Below are 21,163 nucleotides of genomic sequence, written 5' to 3'. Positions count from 1 at the left end.
TTGGCTTCAGAATAGGCTTGACTGGTGATTGGCTTTGCTTCGGCGATGACGCTACCTGATGGGCGGGCTTCACCTTCGCCCCGCCCCTCCCATAGCCCTGCTCGGGCTTCCGGGCTCCCTGCTCGATGACTGGTCGAAGCAGTGGACGGCTGGAAGCGAATTGGCTGCCCTCAGCGGCGGGCTGAGCAACTGGGCCGACGAGAGCTGTTGGGCCAAGATGGCGGCCGCCGAAGGAGCCACGGTAGACGGTGAGCTGTGGCACGCCTGGCTCCCTGACCATGCCGTGTTCTTGCAGCTCCAGGAAGGACGGAAAAACCAGAGCCCAGCCGCAGCCGAGAAGCCGGCTTCTTCATCATTGCCTTCGCCGCCGCCCCTGCCGCCGCAGTTGCTGACGAGAAACCTGGTCTTGGGCCTCGGCGGAGAGCTCTTCATATGGGACGGAGAAGGCAGCTCCTTCTTAGTCGTGCGCCTTCGGGACCCCAGCGGCGCCGGTGAGGAGTCCCCCCTCTCCCAGTACCAGGTACGGTCAGGTTGATCTGGAAAATGACACTCAGCTGGGATCTGAAGTAGCGTTTACGTCCCCTTCCCGTCCTGGCTGGTTTTCGTCTGCTGGGAGGGGGTGCTATGCGAGGGTGAGCAGACGTCCTTTTGGGGGGCGTCCAGCTGCGAGTGGAAAAGTCTTATTTTCATTCGCTGTAGCGTGGCCGCAGAACCTTTTGAACCCTCTCTACGCATATTTCACTCCTTCCACATATGTTCGTTGACTCTGACACTGCGCCGGATACTGTTATAGGAACGCCTGCGCTCCAGATGCTTAAATTCGCGGGGTCTGGGAGGAAGGGAGAGACCATGGAGTAACAGTAAAAGATCAGTGGCGCAGGTGCTCTGAAGAAAAACAAAGCAGGGGTAAGAGGCTTAAGAGTGTGGGTGCGCTCGCTTTTTTTAGGAGGTTGGTCCCGAGAATCCGATGTCATGACTTCACTCATAAAATAATAGGGACAGTCCTAACTTTCTCTTGGGGTTGTTGGGAGCCTCACGTCGGGTCGTTGATTTGAAAGCAACAAGCTTCGTGCCTCACAGGGAGGAGGCATCACCTGTTAGCTCTTTCAAACAATTACGCCATCTCCAGAGTTGAAAGGGATTTTTGCTGGCTTCTGAGAAGCCAACAGCACGTGAAAGTAGTTGTGATCAGAAGGTACTACAGACTTCTTGTGATTAAACGTGGCTTTATGGAAGCGTTTATTTCTAATAAGACGATTCGCGTCTTTTAAAGATTACAAAATAAGAAAACTTGGTCCCCATTCTAACATATGGCATACATACATCGTGTGCCGTTGTTTGATTCTTGCTGATGAGAAATTATTTGAATAAGGCGCTGGCACTGTTTTTGCAGTTTTGAAAACAGGTCACAAGCCCACACACTACTGACTGTAAAATTTCAGTTTATAAGAGTGTTAGATGCTCAGCACACAGTATTAACAATAGCACACCCTATATTGCTATGCAGAATTTAGCACAGTCATGATGAAATTATTTCTACTTGTTAATTGATTGTCTGACTTCTTTTCTGGAGTGCAAGCGCCAAGGCAGGGGCTGTGTCCGCCTTACTTAGTTTTGTATCCCCAGTACTTCAGTGTGCTTGCAACATATAAACCCTCAGTACATATTGATAACTGTCTGAATGACCTTCAGACCTCCAAATGTCAAAAACTCAGAGATAGACAAGGAAGCAGTTTAGCATGAGTTGCAACTTTCAGTGAAATGAAAACATGAATAGTAACCTTAAAAACCATACCAAATCAAACAAAAAAACAACCCTCCCCCAGAAAGGCAAAATGAAAGCATGAGTAGTGACTTTAAAAACCAAAAAAAAAAAAAAAATCAAACCAAAAAACAAAACAAACCAAACAAAAAAAGCCCACGTAAATAACGTGATTATCACAGGTAACCTAGGTAATTAGATTAGATTGTATGCATAGCAGAAGAAAGGTGGTCTTTGATTTGAGGTAGATCATTAGAATCAAGTAGGAAGAAGATTGAGAAGATGGGAAAAGAAGGAAAGAACCACTGACTGGAGAACAAACAGTTTGATTAGAATCAGTAAAGGGCAGCTAAAAACAAAAAGAGACTTCAGACTTACAGACATCAGTAACAATTGAAATCACATTATATTCAACAGTCTTGCCTAAAAGTTTTGATTTAGGGTGATTCTCTATACATAAGGATAAGCAATACATTGGTAATCTCATGGTTTATTACTGAAAATAGAAAGAAAAGAAAATGGGAATTTGAGATGCTCATGAGAGAAGAAATAGAAGTACTTTTTTTTTTTTTTTGAGGGCATATGAGACAAACAGCTTAACAGAATCCCCTGAAAATATCACTGTTCAATGTCAAATCTGCTTCGGTAAAGCAGCATTTTAGTTGCAGAAGCTCTTGAAGCCATTCTCTATTTTATTGTACTATTTATAATAGTAAGTATCATTTACTAGTACTTCTGAGTTCTTCATTTGTCTGGTCACTAAAACATATATCGAGAGTTAGTTAGCAACATGCCATATACTATGCCAGAGATACAGAGAGGAAAGACACAGAGCTCAAGTAATTCATAGTTAGTTGTGTGGGATGAGCAGGTAAAAGGATAATTAGAATGCAGGGTGATAAGTACTATAATAGAATTATCTAGGGTGTGCTATAGGAGTACAGAAAAGATGCATTAGTTCCTGGCCAGAAGGTCAGGGATATTTTCTTGGGAGGAAAGTGCATAGGAACTGAGTCTCCAAGAATGTTTTAGCCAGCTAAAAAAGAAAAATGAGGGCATTGCAGGAAGAACAGTTGTACAGAGACACAGAGACATAACAAAGTATGATGATTTCTCAGAAATACAAGTTAATCTGATTGGAGTATAAAGTACAAGTGGGGAATGGTGGAGAATTGACGCTGAAGTGGTAGTCTGGCGTTTGATCATAAAAAGGGAATTATAGGGCTTCCCTGGTGGCGCAGTGGTTGAGAATCCGCCTGCCGATGCAGGAGACACGGGTTCGTGCCCTGGTCCGGGAAGATCCCACATGCCGCGGAGCAACTAAGCCCGTGAGCCATGGCCGCTGAGCCTATGCGTCCGGAGCCTGTGCTCCGCAACGGGAGAGGCCACAATAGTGAGAGGCCCGCATACCGCAAAAAAAAAGGGAATTATATGTAGTATTTATCAAAGTAGGGAACCCTGATGCATTTTATATAATATTCCAATCTAAATAGTTAAAAAATATTTCATCAGGTAATGGCTGAGGTGTTAGTACTTACCCAGAATGTTTCATTAAACTACAGTTATAGAAAACTAAAGTGGTACTGTGCTTTCAAGTAACTGCCATATATATTTGCATTAAAATTAACTATTTTGACTAGTTTGCTTTAATTTTCAGAGATTGCTTTGCATAAATCCACCCCTGTTTGAAATCTATCAAGTCTTGTTAAGTCCAACACAGCATCATGTAGCACTTATAGGAATAAAAGGACTTATGATATTAGAATTACCTAAAAGGTGGGGGAAGAATTCTGAATTTGAAGGTGGAAAATCAACAGTGAATTGTAGGTAAGTTGTATTTCCATTTAGTGTTTATCTGTATAATTTGTAATACATGCAAAAAAATTGCTTAAGACCAGTGGTTCTTAAGGTATGTTTACTCTGCTACTATTGAAAAACATCAGTATACTCCAGACGGTCTGCACACTGGCTTCTTGTGATAATAGTGTGTACAGTATATGTGGGGTTGTACTTTTATTCTGCCTAAATTATCACATTGCCGTCACATTGGAAGTCGGGCTGTTTTTCCAAGTAGGTTGAAATAAGATGGGTTTTTTTGTTTGTTTGTTTTTGCGGTACGCGGGCCTCTCACTGCTGTGGCCTCTCCCGTTGCGGGGCACAGGCTCCAGACGCGCAGGCACAGCGGCCATGGCTCACGGGCCCAGCCGCCCCGGGGCACGAACCCGCGTCCCCTGCATCGGCAGGCGGACTCTCAACCACTGCGCCACCAGGGAAGCCCAAGATGTTTTAAAAGCAGTTATTAACTGTGAGCCAGACAGTTTTCTCATAAGTATAACTAAGTTTTATTTTTGTATTTTTTTCTTTTCCCATTAATCCTGAAAAATGAGAGTCTGAAAGATCTGAAAACAATATAAGGTAGAAACCCACCTTTAGCCCCACAACTCATAGGTTGGGCCTCCTTAAAAATGTTTCCTTTCTAAATCTGTTTCCTCATTTCCACAATAGGAGTGATAATAGCTGCCCTTGTAGTTTCCTTACAAAGTTACTAAAAGGATCAAGTAAGATACTGTATCTAAAATCACTTGTAAAGTATAGTATAATATACTCTACAATTTAGAAAATATTTTAATTTTGATTCTTTGATATTGGTTGGTAGATACTTTAAATGCTGTCTCAGCAAGATTTATGAGAAAGGAATTTGAAGGAAAGAAGAGTGTTAAGATAGGTTTTCCTGGGGCTTCCCTGGTGGCGCAGTGGTTGAGAGTCCGCCTGCCGACGCGGGGCACGCGGGTTTGTGCCCCGGTCCGGGAGGATCCCACGTGCCGCGGAGCGGCTGGGCCCGTGAGCCATGGCCGCTGAGCCTGCGCGTCCGGAGCCTGCGCTCCGCAACGGGAGAGGCCACAACAGTGAGAGGTCTGCGTACCGCAAAAAAAAAAAAAAAAGGGTAGGTTTTCCTTTAGAAGCTTTTTCATCCAGGTTTTGGGAAATTGCTGTCTTTATTTTAGCACCACTCCCGTTGCTGAGAGATTTTTCACCAGTTCTACCTCTCTGACTCTAAAGCATGCTGCCTGGTATCCGAGTGAGATGCTGGACCCCCACATAGTGCTGTTAACATCAGATAATGTAATAAGGTACGTTTTTTCTTACAGCTTTGTGAGTGGGAAGATTGTCTTTCTGGTCACCAGTTAATAGCTCAGAGTACCACTAAATGGGCCAGTTAATAGCTCAGAGTACCACTAAATGGGTCAGTGGATGATGGAAAGCTTTATCTGATGGCTGTTGTTACCCATTCTCAATGGTGTAAGAATCGTCCAGCTGCCCTAACTTACGTGCCTTAATTACTGCTATTCCCTCTCAACTGGTCCTACCTCCAGTCTCTCCTTTCCCAATCTGACCTATTAAGATAATCTCCCTAAAACTGTTTTCATTGTGTCACTGTTTTGGAGGTAATGTAGCATAGGGGAAAGATAATTTAATTGGGAATTGAGAGATTTGAGTTCTTGTCCCAGTGTCACTTCTGTCTTTGGGATGTTATAAACTTGGGCACCTCAGTTTCCAGTCTGTCAAATGAGCAGGTTTAATTTGATCATTTACTAAAGCCCCTTCCAGGTTTTGCATTGTATGATCAAATGCCCTAATCCTACAGAGATCTCTATTATATTATCAGTTAACTTTCTGGATCTGCCTTATGTAAAAAGTTTGTTGGGGAGACTGACTGATGTACAGATACCTGCAGTTTTATTTTTTCTAATCACTGCTTTGACTGTGGTCTACCAAATCTTCTTTTACTGCTGAATGGTTGATGCTTTAATGGCTTCTTACACAGATCTCATAGATTTCTGGTTACTTTTAGTTATTAAAAGTTAGTCTGTTCAGTTTAAAACTCTGATCTCAAATCCATTTTAAAACTATATCCTGGTCCTATCACAGGTCAGACCTATCACAGGTCAGACCCCTAAATTGAGGGGTCTGAAATGAGTGGAGAGGGCATGATCTGCTCTTTGACTCTTCTTTCTACCCAAGCACCTTGAGGTAGGGGGTGAAGTGTAAAAGGAGAGCTGTTCCTCCCTCCTCTGGGTCTGACTCCTCAATGGTGGGGTAAAGAGAGTGTGCTAGCTGAGCCATACATCTTACCTAACTGGTTATCCATCAGTGAAGGGCAGGGGGCATATCCCTCCTCCTGGTTTAGTCTGGTTCCCTCAGCTGCTAGTGGCCTCTGTTGTTGTGATAGTCTCTGCACAGATTGGTGTGTGGTTTTTTCAGGGGCAGTGTTTGGCCTTCAGCTCCCTCCATCACTCAGGAGCTCTGTTTCCCGTTGGCTCTACCAACTGTCCGTGCCCTGAACCCTCTGTCAGGATGGAATATCCTTAAACTTGGTATCTCCTGCCTTCTTGACCTAACCGTTGTGGTTCTTCATATGGAGCCATGGTAACTGCCAAGGTCCTTTTCCCTGCCCTCCAAGGGCCGCAGAACTGGGCATACTACACTGTAGTCCTTTATTATGCTGTCCCAGCCTACCTCCTTCAGAAATTTCCATATTTGGAGTAGATACCATGGAGTGTTCACATGGCCCCAACCCTAGGATATGACATGTCAGAATCACCCAAGAATTCCTTTGCCTTGGTGGCCTGTAGTTTTTGACAACACATCTGGCATTCAACTAGGAAATGAGACACCCGTTTCCCCTTATTACAGGTACCCCTAAATCTGGCTGGTTCTTTTAGGGCCTTCACTGCCCACCCATTTGGCTCTGGAGTTGGGGGTAAAGAAAGGAGGACCCTAACATTCCAAACATCATACCATACTCTTTTTTTTTTTTTTTTTTTTTTTGCGGTACGCGGCCTCTCACTGTTGTGGCCTCTCCCGTTGCGGAGCACAGGCTCCGGACGCGCAGGCTCAGCGGCCATGGCTCACGGGCCCAGCCGCTCCGCGGCGTGTGGGATCTTTCCGCACCAGGGCACGAACCCGTGTCCCCTGCATCGGCAGGCGGACTCTCAACCACTGCGCCACCAGGGAAGCCCGTACCATACTCTTAAGGACTCTTGACACCTTCTGTCTTACGTAAGCTGGAAAAGGAGATTGTGAGGAGATAGGAAAAGGAGATTGTGAGGAGATAGTGTAGGTCTAGGTCTTCCTCACATTAAGCTCTAAAGGAGGTATCTGGCCTCAGTCATTGAAGATTCCTTTTAAAATATTGGGTATTTAACACTTCTCTTTTCCTAAGCTTTGACCCTATTGACAGTTTCAGGGCAACAAGAAATTCCCACTCAGTGCCCTGTTGCATTTACTTTTCCTTTCACTGTTCTGCATTACAATTTATAGGACTTATTTGTACTTTGAAGTCAGTAATGCTTGTAGGCAGCTAGGAAGACCACAATGAATGGTGTGTTCAATTGGATCAAATTTTCATTAAAAACATTTATTAAATGACATTCTATTGATAATGGAACAAACGTAAGTTTAAAAATTCTTTGTGGGGTCAGACAAAATAAGTGATTAACTTGATAAAGACTTTAAGAGGGACATTGGATTTCTAATAATGATATTATTGGCCTTTAAAATTTTTTTTCTCCTTTTAACAATAGCCATATATGCTGTGAAAATTTATTATTATTATTTTAGCCATGCTGTGTGACTTGCAGGATCTTAGTTCCCTGGCCAGGGATCGAACCCAGGTCGCTCACAGTGAGAATACAGAGTCCTAGCCACTGGACTACCAGGGAATTACCCCCAAATTTATTTTAAATTAAAATGATTTTGGTAAAAAAATTTCTTTTAGTTTTATACTAGCCTCTTGAGAAAGCAGGGAAGACATTGTGTCTGTATAATACAAATATGTACAAATTGCAGGCTAAAAGTCACCCACTGTGCTGACCAGTTGGTATATAAAGAAGAGTGAGAAATGGTTTCTTCCCTGATGAGATTGGGTGTCTCATAGGCAGAGACCGATGGATGTAACTGAAGGGAAGCTGGCAAACTTAGAGGCAGAAGTGAGATGACTAGACAAGGTGAATATGGCTAAGGACTGAGGTTTGGTGGTTGGGGAAGGCTGACGAGGCATTTTGCTTAGAGTAGAGAACATTTCTTCATGTCCCAGGGAAACCTTCCTCTTATGTTGTATGGAACAAATGAAGTAGGCTACTTTGTCAGTAACAGCAAGATCTTTGGCAGATGGTTGTGATAACTGGTAGGAAAATTGTCAGAAACTGACTAGATGGAAAAAAAAGAGGAACTTTGCGAAATGAAAGAGAATTTTAAGTACTGGCTTTCTTCTCTTTTGATTGCTAGAATTTACTCTCTGCGTGAGCCCCAGACACCCACTAAGGTCATTGTACTTTCAGAAGCAGAAGAGGAAAGTCTAATACTCAATAAAGGGTAAGTTTTTATTTGTGTCATGAAATTTTTTTTTAAATTAGTTTATCGGGATTATAAATGCAATTTTAGCAGATTGCAAGATTTTCCAAAGGTGCCTTTGGCATGCTTTTTGGTAATGTGAGAAATAAGCAAAAATAGGCGATATGAATAGGTAACGAGAAGTTACGAATCTGAATGTCACTATAACTACTAACTTGGCCTTTCTTCAAGAAAGTTCAAAAATGTGAATAGCTGAAATTTATTCCCTGTTGTATCTTGAATAAGAGGATGAATTATAATATTGCAGAGTTACAGAAAAGGTGGAAGGTGAGAGTGTTGCGCTGGAGGCCTGCCAGCGGTTCACTCAGTGAGGGCGGGCAGATGTCTGGACGCCCAGCACCTAGCACCCCAGAAGCTGGAGCGGAGCGCAGAGAGCCCTTCTGACTCTCCTGCGACCCGGGCTTCTTCTATGTTTTCTTACCCACTACAGGGGCGAGTTCCTGGCTACTTTGACCACTAACAGAATCACCCTTTGAACTTACAAATCCCATTCCTCTGGCCTCCTGATCAGTCTTTCCGGCAATTACCACACAGGATCACCCACAGTGTGTGCACGTAGAGAGAAGCCTTTAGTAGCAGTATTTCTGGAAATTCTATTTAGTTCTTTTCATGTCTCCATGATGGTCATCTCTAATAATCTTTATTTTTGTTTTTCTAACCGTTATTCCTTTGAATATTTTATGTACAGCTATTCTGTATGTGACAGTTTCAATATCTGACACCCTGGGGAGGTGGGGATCTAAATCTGTGTGTGTTCTTCCTCCTGCCCCATGATCATGGTCGCTCCTTCCTGTGATTGCTGATCTCTCGTTGTGCACTTATGTTTACTTGATCTTAATGTTTTGAAATGTTGAGAGCCTGAGTTGGGGGTGTGTTCCTCCAGAGAGGAATTTCATCTGCTTCTGCTAGGAGTCAGAGGTTGCCACCAGCCTGGGACCACTTTAATTCTCTTGAATAGTCCCACAACTGAAAGTTTCAGTCAAATGATTTTAATGTCTTATAGCACCAGCTCCTTAACCTCGCATCCAGCCATCTCCACAGTGGGGAAATACCTGCCTCTGCGAGTTGATAGGTCCTGTTCTGGTGTCAGCAGTGCATTTCCATTGCTTTCAAACCTCCTTTGCCAGGCACCGTGTCCAAATGAGAGGCCGTAGAGCAAACGTAGTAGTTAAGAGCTTTGGCTCTGGCGTCAACACCTGGTGGGTTCCAGTCTCAGCTCCACCATTTGTCAGCTGTGGCGTCTGGGCAAGTTATTCAGTTGCACTAAGCGTCATTTCCATGACTGTATATTCCATGAATATTAAAAGTAGTGACCACTTACTTGGATTATTGTACAGAATAAATGAGACCACGCATAAAAAGTGCTTAGCATGGCACAGAGTAAGTACTCATTAATTGATACCTACTACCATTATTAGACATATTACTATATTTATTAAGTTCCAGTTAAGTTTGGATGGCTTGGTATTTAAGTCTCTTTGAAATAACTGCTTTGTCTATTTGTTTCCATTCATTGTCTTAATGTTTTAGTTTAACTCAGGCAGTTCTTTTATTCTGGATTTTGGGATTCCTCATTTTTTGCCTCCTGATACCATATACCTTTCCATGTGATAAACTAAGATATTGTACCTATAACAGCTTGGAATGATGTTGACTTTCTCAGCTATATGAAATTGTGGTTTTATTTTAACCATATTCATTAATCTTGTGTTAAACTGGAATCTTTTTGAACAAACTATACTAAATTTTAAAATACAAAAACAACATGTTTTATCATTTGTCTTTCCTGATTATAAAGGTAATATATATTTGTTGTAGAAAATTGGGAAAACTAAGAAAAGTATTAAGAAGAAAATGAAATATTTTAAAATTTCCCATAGTCTGTCCTCAGCATAGCAACCAGAGTGCTCCTTTTCGGCATAAATCAGCTCATTCTACTTCCCTGCTCTCCGCACTCCATTGATTTCTGCCCGCTGACTGCAGCCCTCCAGCTCAGTACTCCCGCAGCCCAGGCTCTGAGCTCCAGCCACTCAGCTCCTTGCCATTCCTCGGACACTCCTGCCACCGCCCTCCTTGGTCTTTGCATGTGTCCTTCCTTCTGCCTGAACTGCTCCTTCTCTGCGTGACCACAGACTCGCTCCTTTACTTCTTTCCAATCTTTGCTCCAATAGCACCTTATCAGAGTCTTTCCCAGATCACCTAAAGCAGCACCTCCATCAGTACTCTCTTCCCCTGCTTTATTTTTCTTCGTAACGTCATCTTCTGGCTCTGTGTCGTGTGGTTGGCTTCTCTGTGGACGTCTCTCTCATTAGAGGGGGGCCTTTGTTCAAGTCACTGATGTTTCCCAGAACCACAGGCACTGAGCACTTAGTAATATTTAGTAGTTATTCGTGGACTGAATGCCTCCTACTGCTTAGAGATAGCTGTTGATATCTTTATGTGTTTTCTTCCTGTTTCTTTTCTGTGTTTATGCATGTCTGTATGTGTGTATTTTTACTGTTTGTGTGATTGTGTATTTCAACTTTATATAATTTTATGAGAATTTTCCAATGTTGTTTAACATTCTTCATAATCACAATTTTTTGTCTTATCACTCCATTGAATACAAATTCAATCCCCACCTGCTGTTATTGGACATTTTATTTCTGTTTTCGTTTCCAACCAGTTGGTTTTAAAATCTCTTTTCAGAAGGGCCTACACCGCATCTCTAGGAGAGACAGCAGTTGCATTTGACTTTGGGCCATTGTCGGCAGTCCCGAAGAACGTATTTGGACAAAAAGGCAAAGATGAAGTATTGGCTTACCCCTTGTACATCTTATATGAGAATGGGGAGACTTTCCTTATATATGTCAGTCTGTTGCACAGGTAAGCTGAAGAGGTAACCCACCTGAAATGAAAGCCCAGCTTGTGCTCCAGTATAGATTGTCATGGTTGCACTTGGGGTCCATGTTTTTGAGTTTGTGGAAGTATTGCAGCCTTTCAAGGCTGGCTTGCATATTTTGAACAGAAAGTGGATACAGATCATTTGACCTTTCATTTCCTCATATTATTTGGGTAAGTTCTGTAGAATTCATGGATAATCACTTAAGATAAGACTGGGTTTGTGTTCACAAAGGAAAGTCAATCAAGAAAGTATTTACAGATGGTCCCCAACTTAGTCAGACTCACGATTTTACGATGGTGCAAAAACAGTATGCGTTCAGTAGAAACTGTACTTTAACTTTTTAATTTTGATCTTTTCCTGCACTAGTGATATTCAGTTGATACTGTCTTGTGATGCTGGGCAGTTAGCACAGCTCCCAGTCAGCCACACGATCACAGGGGTAAACAACTGATATGCTTACAGACATTCTGTTTTTCACTTTCAGTACAGTATTCAATAACTTACATGAGACATTCAACACTTTATTATAAAATAGGCTTTGCGTTAGATGATTTCGCCCAACTGTAGGCTAATGACGTGTTCTGAGCACATTTAAGGTAGGCTAGGCTAAGCTAGGATGTTTGGTAGGTAAGTTGTATTAAATGCATTTTCAACTTACAATAGTGTCAACTTAACAATGGGTTTATTGGGACGTGACCCTGCTGTAAGTCAAGGAAGATCTGTATCCCGTATCTTATGTGAACAAGGCACCATGGGGATGGTTAGACATGGTAATGTGGTATCATATCCCAGTTGTGGGGAAAGGACAGGCATAACCGTGGAAAGATAACCACTAACCCTGCATAATAAGAACCCAGAGGAAGGAGAGGTGATTCTGACTGAAGAAGTTAAGGAGATTTTCATGGAGAAGGACTGATGTCATATGAGACTTAAGGCTTTGAAGCAGGATTAAATGAAGCATCAAGGAAGGGTCAGACCATTTTAGTCACAATAGCAGCATGAAGTCAGGTACGAAAACAGGCAAGTGCAAATGTCTTTTAAGGTCCAATGATTAGACACTTGGGGCTAGAGCAGAAGATTCAGGTAGGGAGCGTCTAATGATAAAGCTGGAAGCTTCTGTCCAGGGAAAATGGGGTGGAGTTAAATACCTAGTTAAGGGATGTGGAGTCTTTTCTGTAGGGGTAGGTTAGTAGGAAGCCAGTGATGGTTTCTAAACAGGAGAAGGATAAAACAGTTGGTTAGGAAAGGGACTGGAGCAGAGAGACTTTTAAAGTAACTTCCAAATTTTAGTGTAAGGTCTGTAAGAGTTTGAACTAGGGTGGTAATGCAAGGGAGAAATGAACATAGTACATAGTACAAAGGAAGGATCAATAAGACTTCATTGCTGTTTGGATAAGGGAGTGAGCCATTAACAGAAATAATGAGGTCAGGAAGGTCAACTAATTTGGATATATTCCATGGACAGGTGGAAATACAGGACTAGAGAGAAAATACAGGTAAAATAAAGAAGTAAGAATCATCTGTTATGGTGAGAGTTAGAGTCAATAGAGGATAAGTATTTTGGGAAAGTTTGTAACTAGAGAGGCCCGAATCTGAACATTGTAATTTATTTATTTATAAATCAATGGCTATTTATTCAGGGCTCACTCTGTGGCAGAATATGGGAAGACAAGGTTGAAGGCAGAGTCCCTGCTGTGTGGTTCCTTGTCTATCAGAAAGGCCTACAACAAACCAAAACTGTAGTACAATGTGATGTGCCGAAGGCATCACAGGGTGCTCTGGGAGTGGGACAGAGTAAGCGCTTAGGCTGCCTGTCGCGGAGGACTTAGAAGACGGTAATACAGAAGCTTGGACCTGAAGGATTCACTAGGTAGAAATGGGAGCGGAAATGAATCCAGGAGAGAGCAGAGAGGATGCAAAATGAAAAAGATAAATAAGAAAGATGAAGGAGCTTTACAGATGGCAGAATGATGAGGATTCAGTCAGTCCTGTTCTCCTGGACAGAAACGTCCTCTGCCGTGCACACGCGCCCTCTCTCTTGGGAGGCTTTTGTGGTGACGTTACTACCCTCCCTTACCCTTCCTGCCCAGACTACTTGGCCCTTATTTGTCCACATTATCTACCTAGTAACCTTAGCCCACAACCTGAAAGTCATCTTCTACATCCTCTTAAGTCCAGTCTGGTCCCAAAGTTCTATTGATTTTACCATGAAAATTTCTTGAATGTATATCCCCGTCTCTCTCTTCCCCTGTCCTTGCTTCAGACCCTCAGCATCTTCTGCCTGGATCATTCTTCTCTTCAATAGTTGCCTTGAATCCCGTTTTGGTCCCCTCTTTGTCATCCTCCTCACTACTGTCTGATTAATCTTAGTAAAGTGAAACTCTGTCACTCTTGATTTAAACCTCTGTGACACACTCGTCACCCGGTGGAGAGACTGAGCGCGTTAACATGGCATACGAGACTGTCTGCTTCACAAGCCAGTCCTGACTATCTGCCCAGCTACTGTTCTGTTGCCTTAGACTTTTGCTCTTCGCCTCCCATTATACCAAGCGAAGTTTCCTTCCTGTTCATTCCTCGCCTTTCATTGCTCCAGGGCTGGATGTATGCTGCTCCCTAGCTTGGAGTGCTCAGCGTCCCTTCCCAGAAAATGCTGTTCCCATTGACCTTACTTACTTTTGATACCTTTCGTGCATATCTCACTTGCTGTGTACCTTTCAGTGTTGCTCTGTACCCTGTAAATCCTTGCATTATTACAGATGTTATAGTAATTCTAGTTAAATGTCTGCTTCCCCAACTAAACCATTACTTCCTTGGGGCTGTTATCTAGCACTCAGTAAGTGTATTTGTCTAATCCATTTAAACAGTGGGTCTGAAGATAAGCTGCACTTCAAAATAAAAGTTTTGGGAGTCATCAGAATACAGGTAGTAGTTAAAACCAGGCATAGTTAATATGCTTATTTATTTTTTTAATAAATTTATTTATTTATTTATTTATTTATTTTTGGCTGTGTTGGGTCTTCATTGCTGTGCACGGGCTTTTTCTAGTTGTGGCGAGTGGGGGGGCTACTCTTTGTTGCGGTGCGCGGGCTTCTCATTGCAGTGGCTTCTCTTGTTCCGGAGCATGGGCTCTAGGCACGCGGGCTTCAGTAGTTGTGGCGCGTGGCCTCAGTAGTTGTGGCTCACGGGCTCTAGAGCGCAGGCTCAGTAGCTGTGGCGCACGGGCTTAGTTGCTCCGTGGCACGTGGGATCTTCCCAGACCAGGGCTCCAACCCGTGTCCCCTGCATTGGCAAGTGGATTCTTAACCACTGCGCCACCAAGGAAGTCCTAATATGCTCTTATATAAGTGTGTATTTTGGAAAGAGAAGAGGGTTTACAGTGGAGACAGAAATTAGGAAAGGGTATTAGAAAGGTGTGTTCAGAGAGGTAGGAAGAGAAAACTAGGAGAAAGAATGTACAGATGTTAAGGGTATTACGAAGCAATCATTGTTAACCAGTTAGAAATGCTGCACCAGGTCGAGATAATGGCCTTTTTTGCATTTAGCAACTAGAATCTCAGTGGTGACCTTTGCCAGAGAGTAGCTTCCACTGGGGTGGTGAAGGCATAAACCACAGTAAATTTAGGGTGGGATCTTTCAAACTCTGCACTATTGACAGTTTGAGCTGAATAATTCTTTGCTGTAGGGACTGCCCTGTGGAGCAGTGTTTAGCAGCATCTCTGGCCTCTAGACACCAGTAACCTCTCCCAGTGGTGGCAACCAAAAATGTCGTCAGACACATGCCAGTGTCCCCTTGGGGGCAAAATTATGTCCAGTTGAGAAGTACCAAAGAGGTGGAAATTGAGTGGGAAAATGAGAAAGTGGAGACATTGGGTATATACTGTATTTTTAATTAGTGTATGATAGCTGGGGAAAGACAAAGTCAAAAAAGGTTTTAAGTGATGAGTATGGCTGTCTTCTATCAACATTTCCCAAGTATGTTTTCACTCTTTCTTTAGCCCTGGGAGTGTGGGAAAGCTGTTAGGCCCATTGCCCATGCATCCTGCAGCTGAAGATAACTACGGTTATGATGCTTGTGCTGTGCTCTGCTTACCATGTGTCCCCAACATCTTGGTGATTGCTACGGAATCAGGAATGCTGTATCACTGTGTTGTGCTGGAAGGGGAAGAAGAAGATGACCAAACGGTAAGTCGGGCTGCTGTGGGCATATTTGTATCTCCAACACCAGGGATAGTTCCTGGACCAGTATGAACGTTTTGTATATGAGGAATTTTATAGTTTCTGTTTGGCACTTACGTGTATTTTGAAAACTTAACACTTAAAAGTAATTGAAGCCCACTTTAAAAACTTAAATTGAAGGAAGTTAAAATGCGCCCAGGTTACTTGGTCCAGAGACCTATATATTTCTTTCTGAACTCTATATTGCCACCTTTGGTGACAGGTATAAAGAACCTTTGAATCACTGAATTGGCTCTTCTCTAAACTTGTTTATTTACAACTTGCTAAAATAAGAGAGGCCTTTTTTTCACTTTTAAGAATAACAAGGCACTGTTGGAATAGGGGGTGGAATTAAGAGTTTGAAAGCACTGTTTGATCCAGCTTTTTGCTTCTGTTTTTAGTTGTGTACAATTTCAAAGCAATATGAAACACTAAAATTACAGTGCTTTTTTTTCAGTCAGAAAAGTCCTGGGATTCCAGGGCAGACCTCATTCCTTCTCTGTATGTGTTTGAGTGTGTGGAGTTGGAGCTTGCCCTGAAACTGGCATCCGGAGAGGACGAGCCCTTTGATTCTGACTTTTCTTGTCCAATCAAACTTCACAGAGGTAAAGTTTTCACTAAATTTAGTTCTTTTATTTCATTATATTTGTACTAAGATTATCACAGGCTATTCCTGTGTAATTTATTTTTTTCTGTAGTTCCAGCCTTTAAAAAGTTAACTGGGTTCTTTTGGCCTTTTAGTTACAACATTGCACTGTAGGTCCAAGAAAGACTAAGCAAACTCCCCAAGTTTTAGGATAGCGGTCTTCAGTCTGGATCCACTCCGATTTGTCATAGTGACTTTTTCCTGGTCCAATCAAAAGGAGATTTCATGATTCAAATTCTTAAATGTATGCAAACTTTAATAAACTTCTAAAATTCCTTTAAAAGTAAAATAATACTGGTATTAAGGTATCTCTTTAAAATATCTTTCTTCATTTTAGAATATATTGTTATACCCAGACCCATTTGAATGTTTCCTTTTTATCTTTTTTCCTTTTGCTTTAATTTACCTGGGTTGGCACCAGATCCTTCTGGCAACTTATATCTGTTCGTCTTGGGAGCTCTTGGATAAACTGCTGAGACAGTCAAAGAATGTGTCCTGTGTCTTGTCCAGACCCAGCACGGCTCAGCGGAAGGAGTTTGTAACTAGAGGTCTGGAGTGCCCTAGGTTTCCGTTATAGCTCTGACGTTAATAGGCTCTGTAGTATCGGACATTTATTCAACTTTCCACATAAAAATACTAGGGATAACATCAGATGATCTCGAAGGTCTCTTCTGACATAGAAATCCTATAATCCTGTTTGCCCCTCAGCAGTTTCTCGGAGTCTCCTCTAGGACCTCGCCTTCCTCCCTGTGAAGAGTGAGGGACACAAGCTTACTCAGTCTGGGGTCACCGGGTGCGCCTTTCATAGTTTCCGTCTCCAGCCCAGAGAAAGGGGTTCCACCTCGTAACGGCCTGACTTAATCCGCCCACGGTCCTGTTAGCCAGTCTGCCTGGGTTTGGTAATAATGGCTTCAGCTCTGTACTGAAGTGTAGTCAAAGCATTTAAGGGCATAGTAGTCCTTATATAATAAACCAGCAAAGAGGATTCATTGGGCATGTCTAACTGAACAGTGTTTGGACAGATATTAAGTCTCAGAACTTTGCTTTATATATGAGGAAATTGAGACCTAGTGAGGTAAAGTGACATAAACTAATTGGTTTCCTTATAAAGATACATATGTTTGGGGGAAATCTTAATTGTAGGCTTTTTTATCTTGATTCTTTGAATAAGAGATAACATTTTCATATGTGAAACTAATAAATTTTTGACTGATTCATATTTGTACTTAAGGCATATTCCAATACCTGAAACATACCCAGATTTTTAATGACATAAGTGAATGGCTACCATATAACTTGTCAGGGGTGTCGAGCAAATTTCCTACTTCAGTTACTAATGTTGCCTTTTTCATGACAGATTTCTGTCGCATCCCAATATTAAGGTTTTTCTGTTGACTTCGGCACCACAGACACATTTTGAAAAGCCATTTTAAACACTGGGAGACCTAATGAGATGAGTTGAGCCTTAAATTAAGTCTCAGCTGTGGGCAAATGAAAAGAAACTTTAGTACTTATTGTTCAGAGAGATGATTACCATGGAGATTGCCAGGAGTTGTTTTTTTTTTTAACTTTTTATAGCATAATGCTATTTTCTGAGGTGTTATGCAGAACCCCAACATATAAAACAGATGAAAATAGTATAACATTCACTTTACAACATTTACTTACTATAAAGTCAGCAGTAAGAAAGTGAGGCTATTAGATAAAAGATAAATTTGGTTTAGGGGCTTATGGATGACAGTTGCCATCTTAAATCAGCTTTAGTATAGACATTATTTCTGTATCTTGTTTTGGTTGTTTAATGTTCTAAAAATCATGAGTCACAAAGATAAATATTTATAAATTAAGTATTCAAGAGTTCATCTTTTAGTTTCACGATAGTCTTACTGATAACTAGGGCTCCATGGAAATACAGAAATTTTCATTAAAATTATGTAACAACTGCTTGCATTTCTTGGTATATATATAAATACAAAAATTCTATCTAAAACTTAAACAGCTATCTGTAAGTCAACATTATCAAGACAGGTAAAGCTTCACATTTTACACCTGACTTACCATCTATGACAGGACTATTCACTAAGCAGCTGTGCTGAGGTCTTTCTAGCACCTGTGCTGTAGGAGTGCAGCAGCTTCAACAGTTTCATGTAAGTAGATGCGTGCAGGCATAGGTTTCCTACAGAACTACAGCCTTTCTTACTCACCATTTTATTTTGAAGAACTGTAAATAAATGCACAGAGGTGGACAGAAAGGCTTAAGTGAGTTACCTGACAGCAAGTGTTAATGTTTGGTGAACTCTGTATTAATATTTTGAAAGTAACGTATTTGAATTGTGTTTGTTAATTATGCTTTTAACATGTATTTGAAAACTGGAGTCAGACTTTTAAATTCCCAAACCCCTGACATAGTGCCACCGTATGAAGGTCCTGTAGACCTTGCATCACTTCCATCAGTAGATATGTCTGCGTCCTGCTCAGGTGAACTCTCTCAGTTTTCTAATGGCTTCCTTTATACCATTAATGATTCCATTTGCAGATCCCAAGTGTCCCTCAAGATATCACTGTACTCATGAAGCTGGTGTACATAGTGTTGGGCTAACTTGGATTCATAAACTTCACAAATTTCTTGGATCAGGTGAGTTTTTGCACTTTTCAGTATGTTTCACAGATTCTGTCAAAAAGTAGTTTGGAACAGAAAAATTATAGAGAAAATAAATGATACCAAAAGGTAGTTCTTTGAAAAGATGAACAAAATTGACAAACCTATAGGTAAACTGAACAAGAAATTAAAAAGACTCAAATTAATTAGAAATGAAAGTGGGGATATTCCTGCTGACCTTACAGAAATACAAGATTATAAGGATATACCAAGAATAAAAGATTATAAGGGAATGTCAAGAACAATTGTATGCCAATTAGATAACACAGATGAAATGGACAGATTCCTAGAAAGACACAAACTACCAAAACTGACTCAAAAAGAAGTAGAAAATTTGAATAGACGTATATATAACAAGTAAAGAGATTGAATCAGTAATCAAAAACTACCCAAAAAGAAAAGTTCATGACAACATGGCTTCATATTTGAAGCATTAATACCAATTCTTCATAAACTCTTACAAAAAAATAGAAAACACTTCCCTGATCACTCTATGAAGATAGTATTAACCACAATACCAAAACCAGACAAGGACATCCAAGAAAGGAAAACTAGAGATGAATATCTCTCATGAATATAGATGTAAAAAATCTTCAACGGAATACTAGCAAACCAAACCCAGCAACATATAAACAGGATTATACACCACTACTAAGTGGCATTTATCCGAGGGATGCGAGATTACTTTAACATTGAGAACTCAATTGATACATCAATATCATGCCACGTCAGTAGAATAAAGGGGAGTTCCCTGGCAGTCCAGTGGTTAGGACTCAGCGCTTTCACCGCCGGGGCCCGGGTTCTCAATCCCTGGGCCAGGAACTGAGATCCTGCAAGCCGCACGGCAGGGCCGTCCCCCTCATGCCCCCCAACAAAAAAAATAGAATAAAGGACAAAAACTATATGATCATCTCAACAGATACAGAAAAAGCATTTAGGAAAATCCAACAGCCTTTCATGTTAAAAACACTAAATAAACTAGTAGTAGAAAAGAACTTCCTCAGACTGAAAAAAGGGCATCTATGAAAAACCCACAGCTAATACTATACTTAACAGAAAAAGACCAAGTGCTTTCTGTACTAGAATATTGCAACTGTAGTAAATTACTACAAACTTAGTGTCTTTAAACAACACAAATCTATTATCTTACAGTTCTATAGGTTTGAAGTCCTAGAATGATCTCACTAGACAAAGCAGTGTTCCTTTCTGAAGGCTCTAAGGGAAAATCCATTTCCTGGCCTTCTCCAGCTTCTACTGCCTTCCTTCGCTTCTAGTCCCCTTCCTCCATCTTCAGATCCAGCAATGGTGGGACAAAGTTGAATCTTTCTCACCTTGTATAACCCTTTCTTTTCTGCTGTCCTCTTTCACTTTTTAAAAAAAATATTTATTTATTTTGGCTATGCCGGGTCTTAGTTGCAGGCATGTGGGATCTTCCTTGTGGCATGCGGGATCTTTAGTTGCAGCATGTGGACTTCTTAGTTGCAGCATGCGAACTCTCGGTTGCAGCATGCATGCGGGATCTAGTTCCCCGACCAGGGATCAAACCCAGGCCCCCTGCATTGGAAGCTATGGAGTCTTACCCACTGGACCACCAGGGAAGCCCCTCTCCTCTTTCACTTTTATGGAAATTTGTGATAACACTGGGCCCACCCAGATAATCCAGGGTAATCTTCCTATTTCAAAGACATCTGATGACAACTTTTTAAAAAAATTTATTTTATTTATTTATTTTTGGCTGCATTGGGTCTTTTTTTTTTTTTTATGCAACAAACATTTATTTCTTTTTTTAAAAAATTTATTTATTTATTTATTTATTTATTTATTTATTAACATCTTTATTGGAGTATAATTGTTTTACAATAGTGTGTTAGTTTTCCCTCTACAACAAACTAAATCAGTTATACATACACACATGCTCCCACATCTCCTCCCTCTTGCATCACCCTCTCTCCCACCCCCCCATCCCACGCCCCCAGGCGGTCACAAAGCACAGAGGTGATCTCCCTGTGCTATGCAGCAGCTTCCCACCAGCTATCTAATTTACATTTGATAGTGTATATATGTCCCTGCCACTCCCCCACTTCGTCACAGCCCACCCCTCCCCCTCCCTATATCCTCAAGTCCATGCTCCAGTAAGTCTGTGTTTTATTCCCGTCCTACCACTAATCTCTTCATGACATTTTTTTCCCTTAGAGTCCATATATATGTGTTAGCATACGGTATTTGTTTTTCTCCTTCTGACTTACTTCACTCTGTATGACAGACTCCAGGTCCATCCACCTCATTATAAATAACTCAGTTTCATTTCTTTTTATGGCTGAGTAATATTCCATTGTATATATGTGCCACATCTTCTTTATCCATTCATCTGTTGATGGACACTTAGGTTGCTTCCATGTCCTGGCTATTGTAAATAGAGCTGCAATGAACATTTTGGTACATGAGTCTTTCTGAATTATGGTTTTCTCAGGGTATATGCCCAGTAGTGGGATTGCTGGGTCGTATGGTAGTTCTATTTGTAGTTTTTTAAGGAACCTCCATACTGTTCTCCATAACGGCTGTATCAATTTACATTCCCATCAG

The 21,163-nt window shown here is 41.4% G+C and overlaps 1 protein-coding gene across 3 annotated transcripts in view; it reads left to right on the top strand.

Moving 5' to 3' along the window:
- NUP88 (nucleoporin 88) overlaps nucleotides 1–21,163 on the top strand; it is a 38,566-nt gene that overhangs the window by 286 nt on the left and 17,117 nt on the right. The window contains exons 2-9 of one of the 3 annotated variants that reach the window (XM_067021216.1): nucleotides 296–520; nucleotides 3,420–3,589; nucleotides 4,768–4,893; nucleotides 8,051–8,137; nucleotides 10,865–11,041; nucleotides 15,056–15,242; nucleotides 15,733–15,880; nucleotides 18,458–18,556. In XM_067021216.1, coding sequence (XP_066877317.1) covers nucleotides 3,516–3,589; nucleotides 4,768–4,893; nucleotides 8,051–8,137; nucleotides 10,865–11,041; nucleotides 15,056–15,242; nucleotides 15,733–15,880; nucleotides 18,458–18,556 — 898 coding nt within the window. In that variant the 5' untranslated portion in view covers nucleotides 296–520; nucleotides 3,420–3,515. Of the gene's footprint in view, nucleotides 1–15; nucleotides 521–3,419; nucleotides 3,590–4,767; nucleotides 4,894–8,050; nucleotides 8,138–10,864; nucleotides 11,042–15,055; nucleotides 15,243–15,732; nucleotides 15,881–18,457; nucleotides 18,557–21,163 lie in introns of those variants that run through there. The other 2 variants (XM_059046703.2, XM_059046701.2) reach the window with 2 other exon arrangements.

This window comes from Kogia breviceps, chromosome 19 (assembly GCF_026419965.1).
Source record: "Kogia breviceps isolate mKogBre1 chromosome 19, mKogBre1 haplotype 1, whole genome shotgun sequence".
Taxonomy (NCBI): Eukaryota; Metazoa; Chordata; class Mammalia; order Artiodactyla; family Physeteridae; genus Kogia; species Kogia breviceps.
Note: the sequence above shows the minus strand (reverse complement) of the source record. Positions and strands in the feature narration are given on the sequence as shown.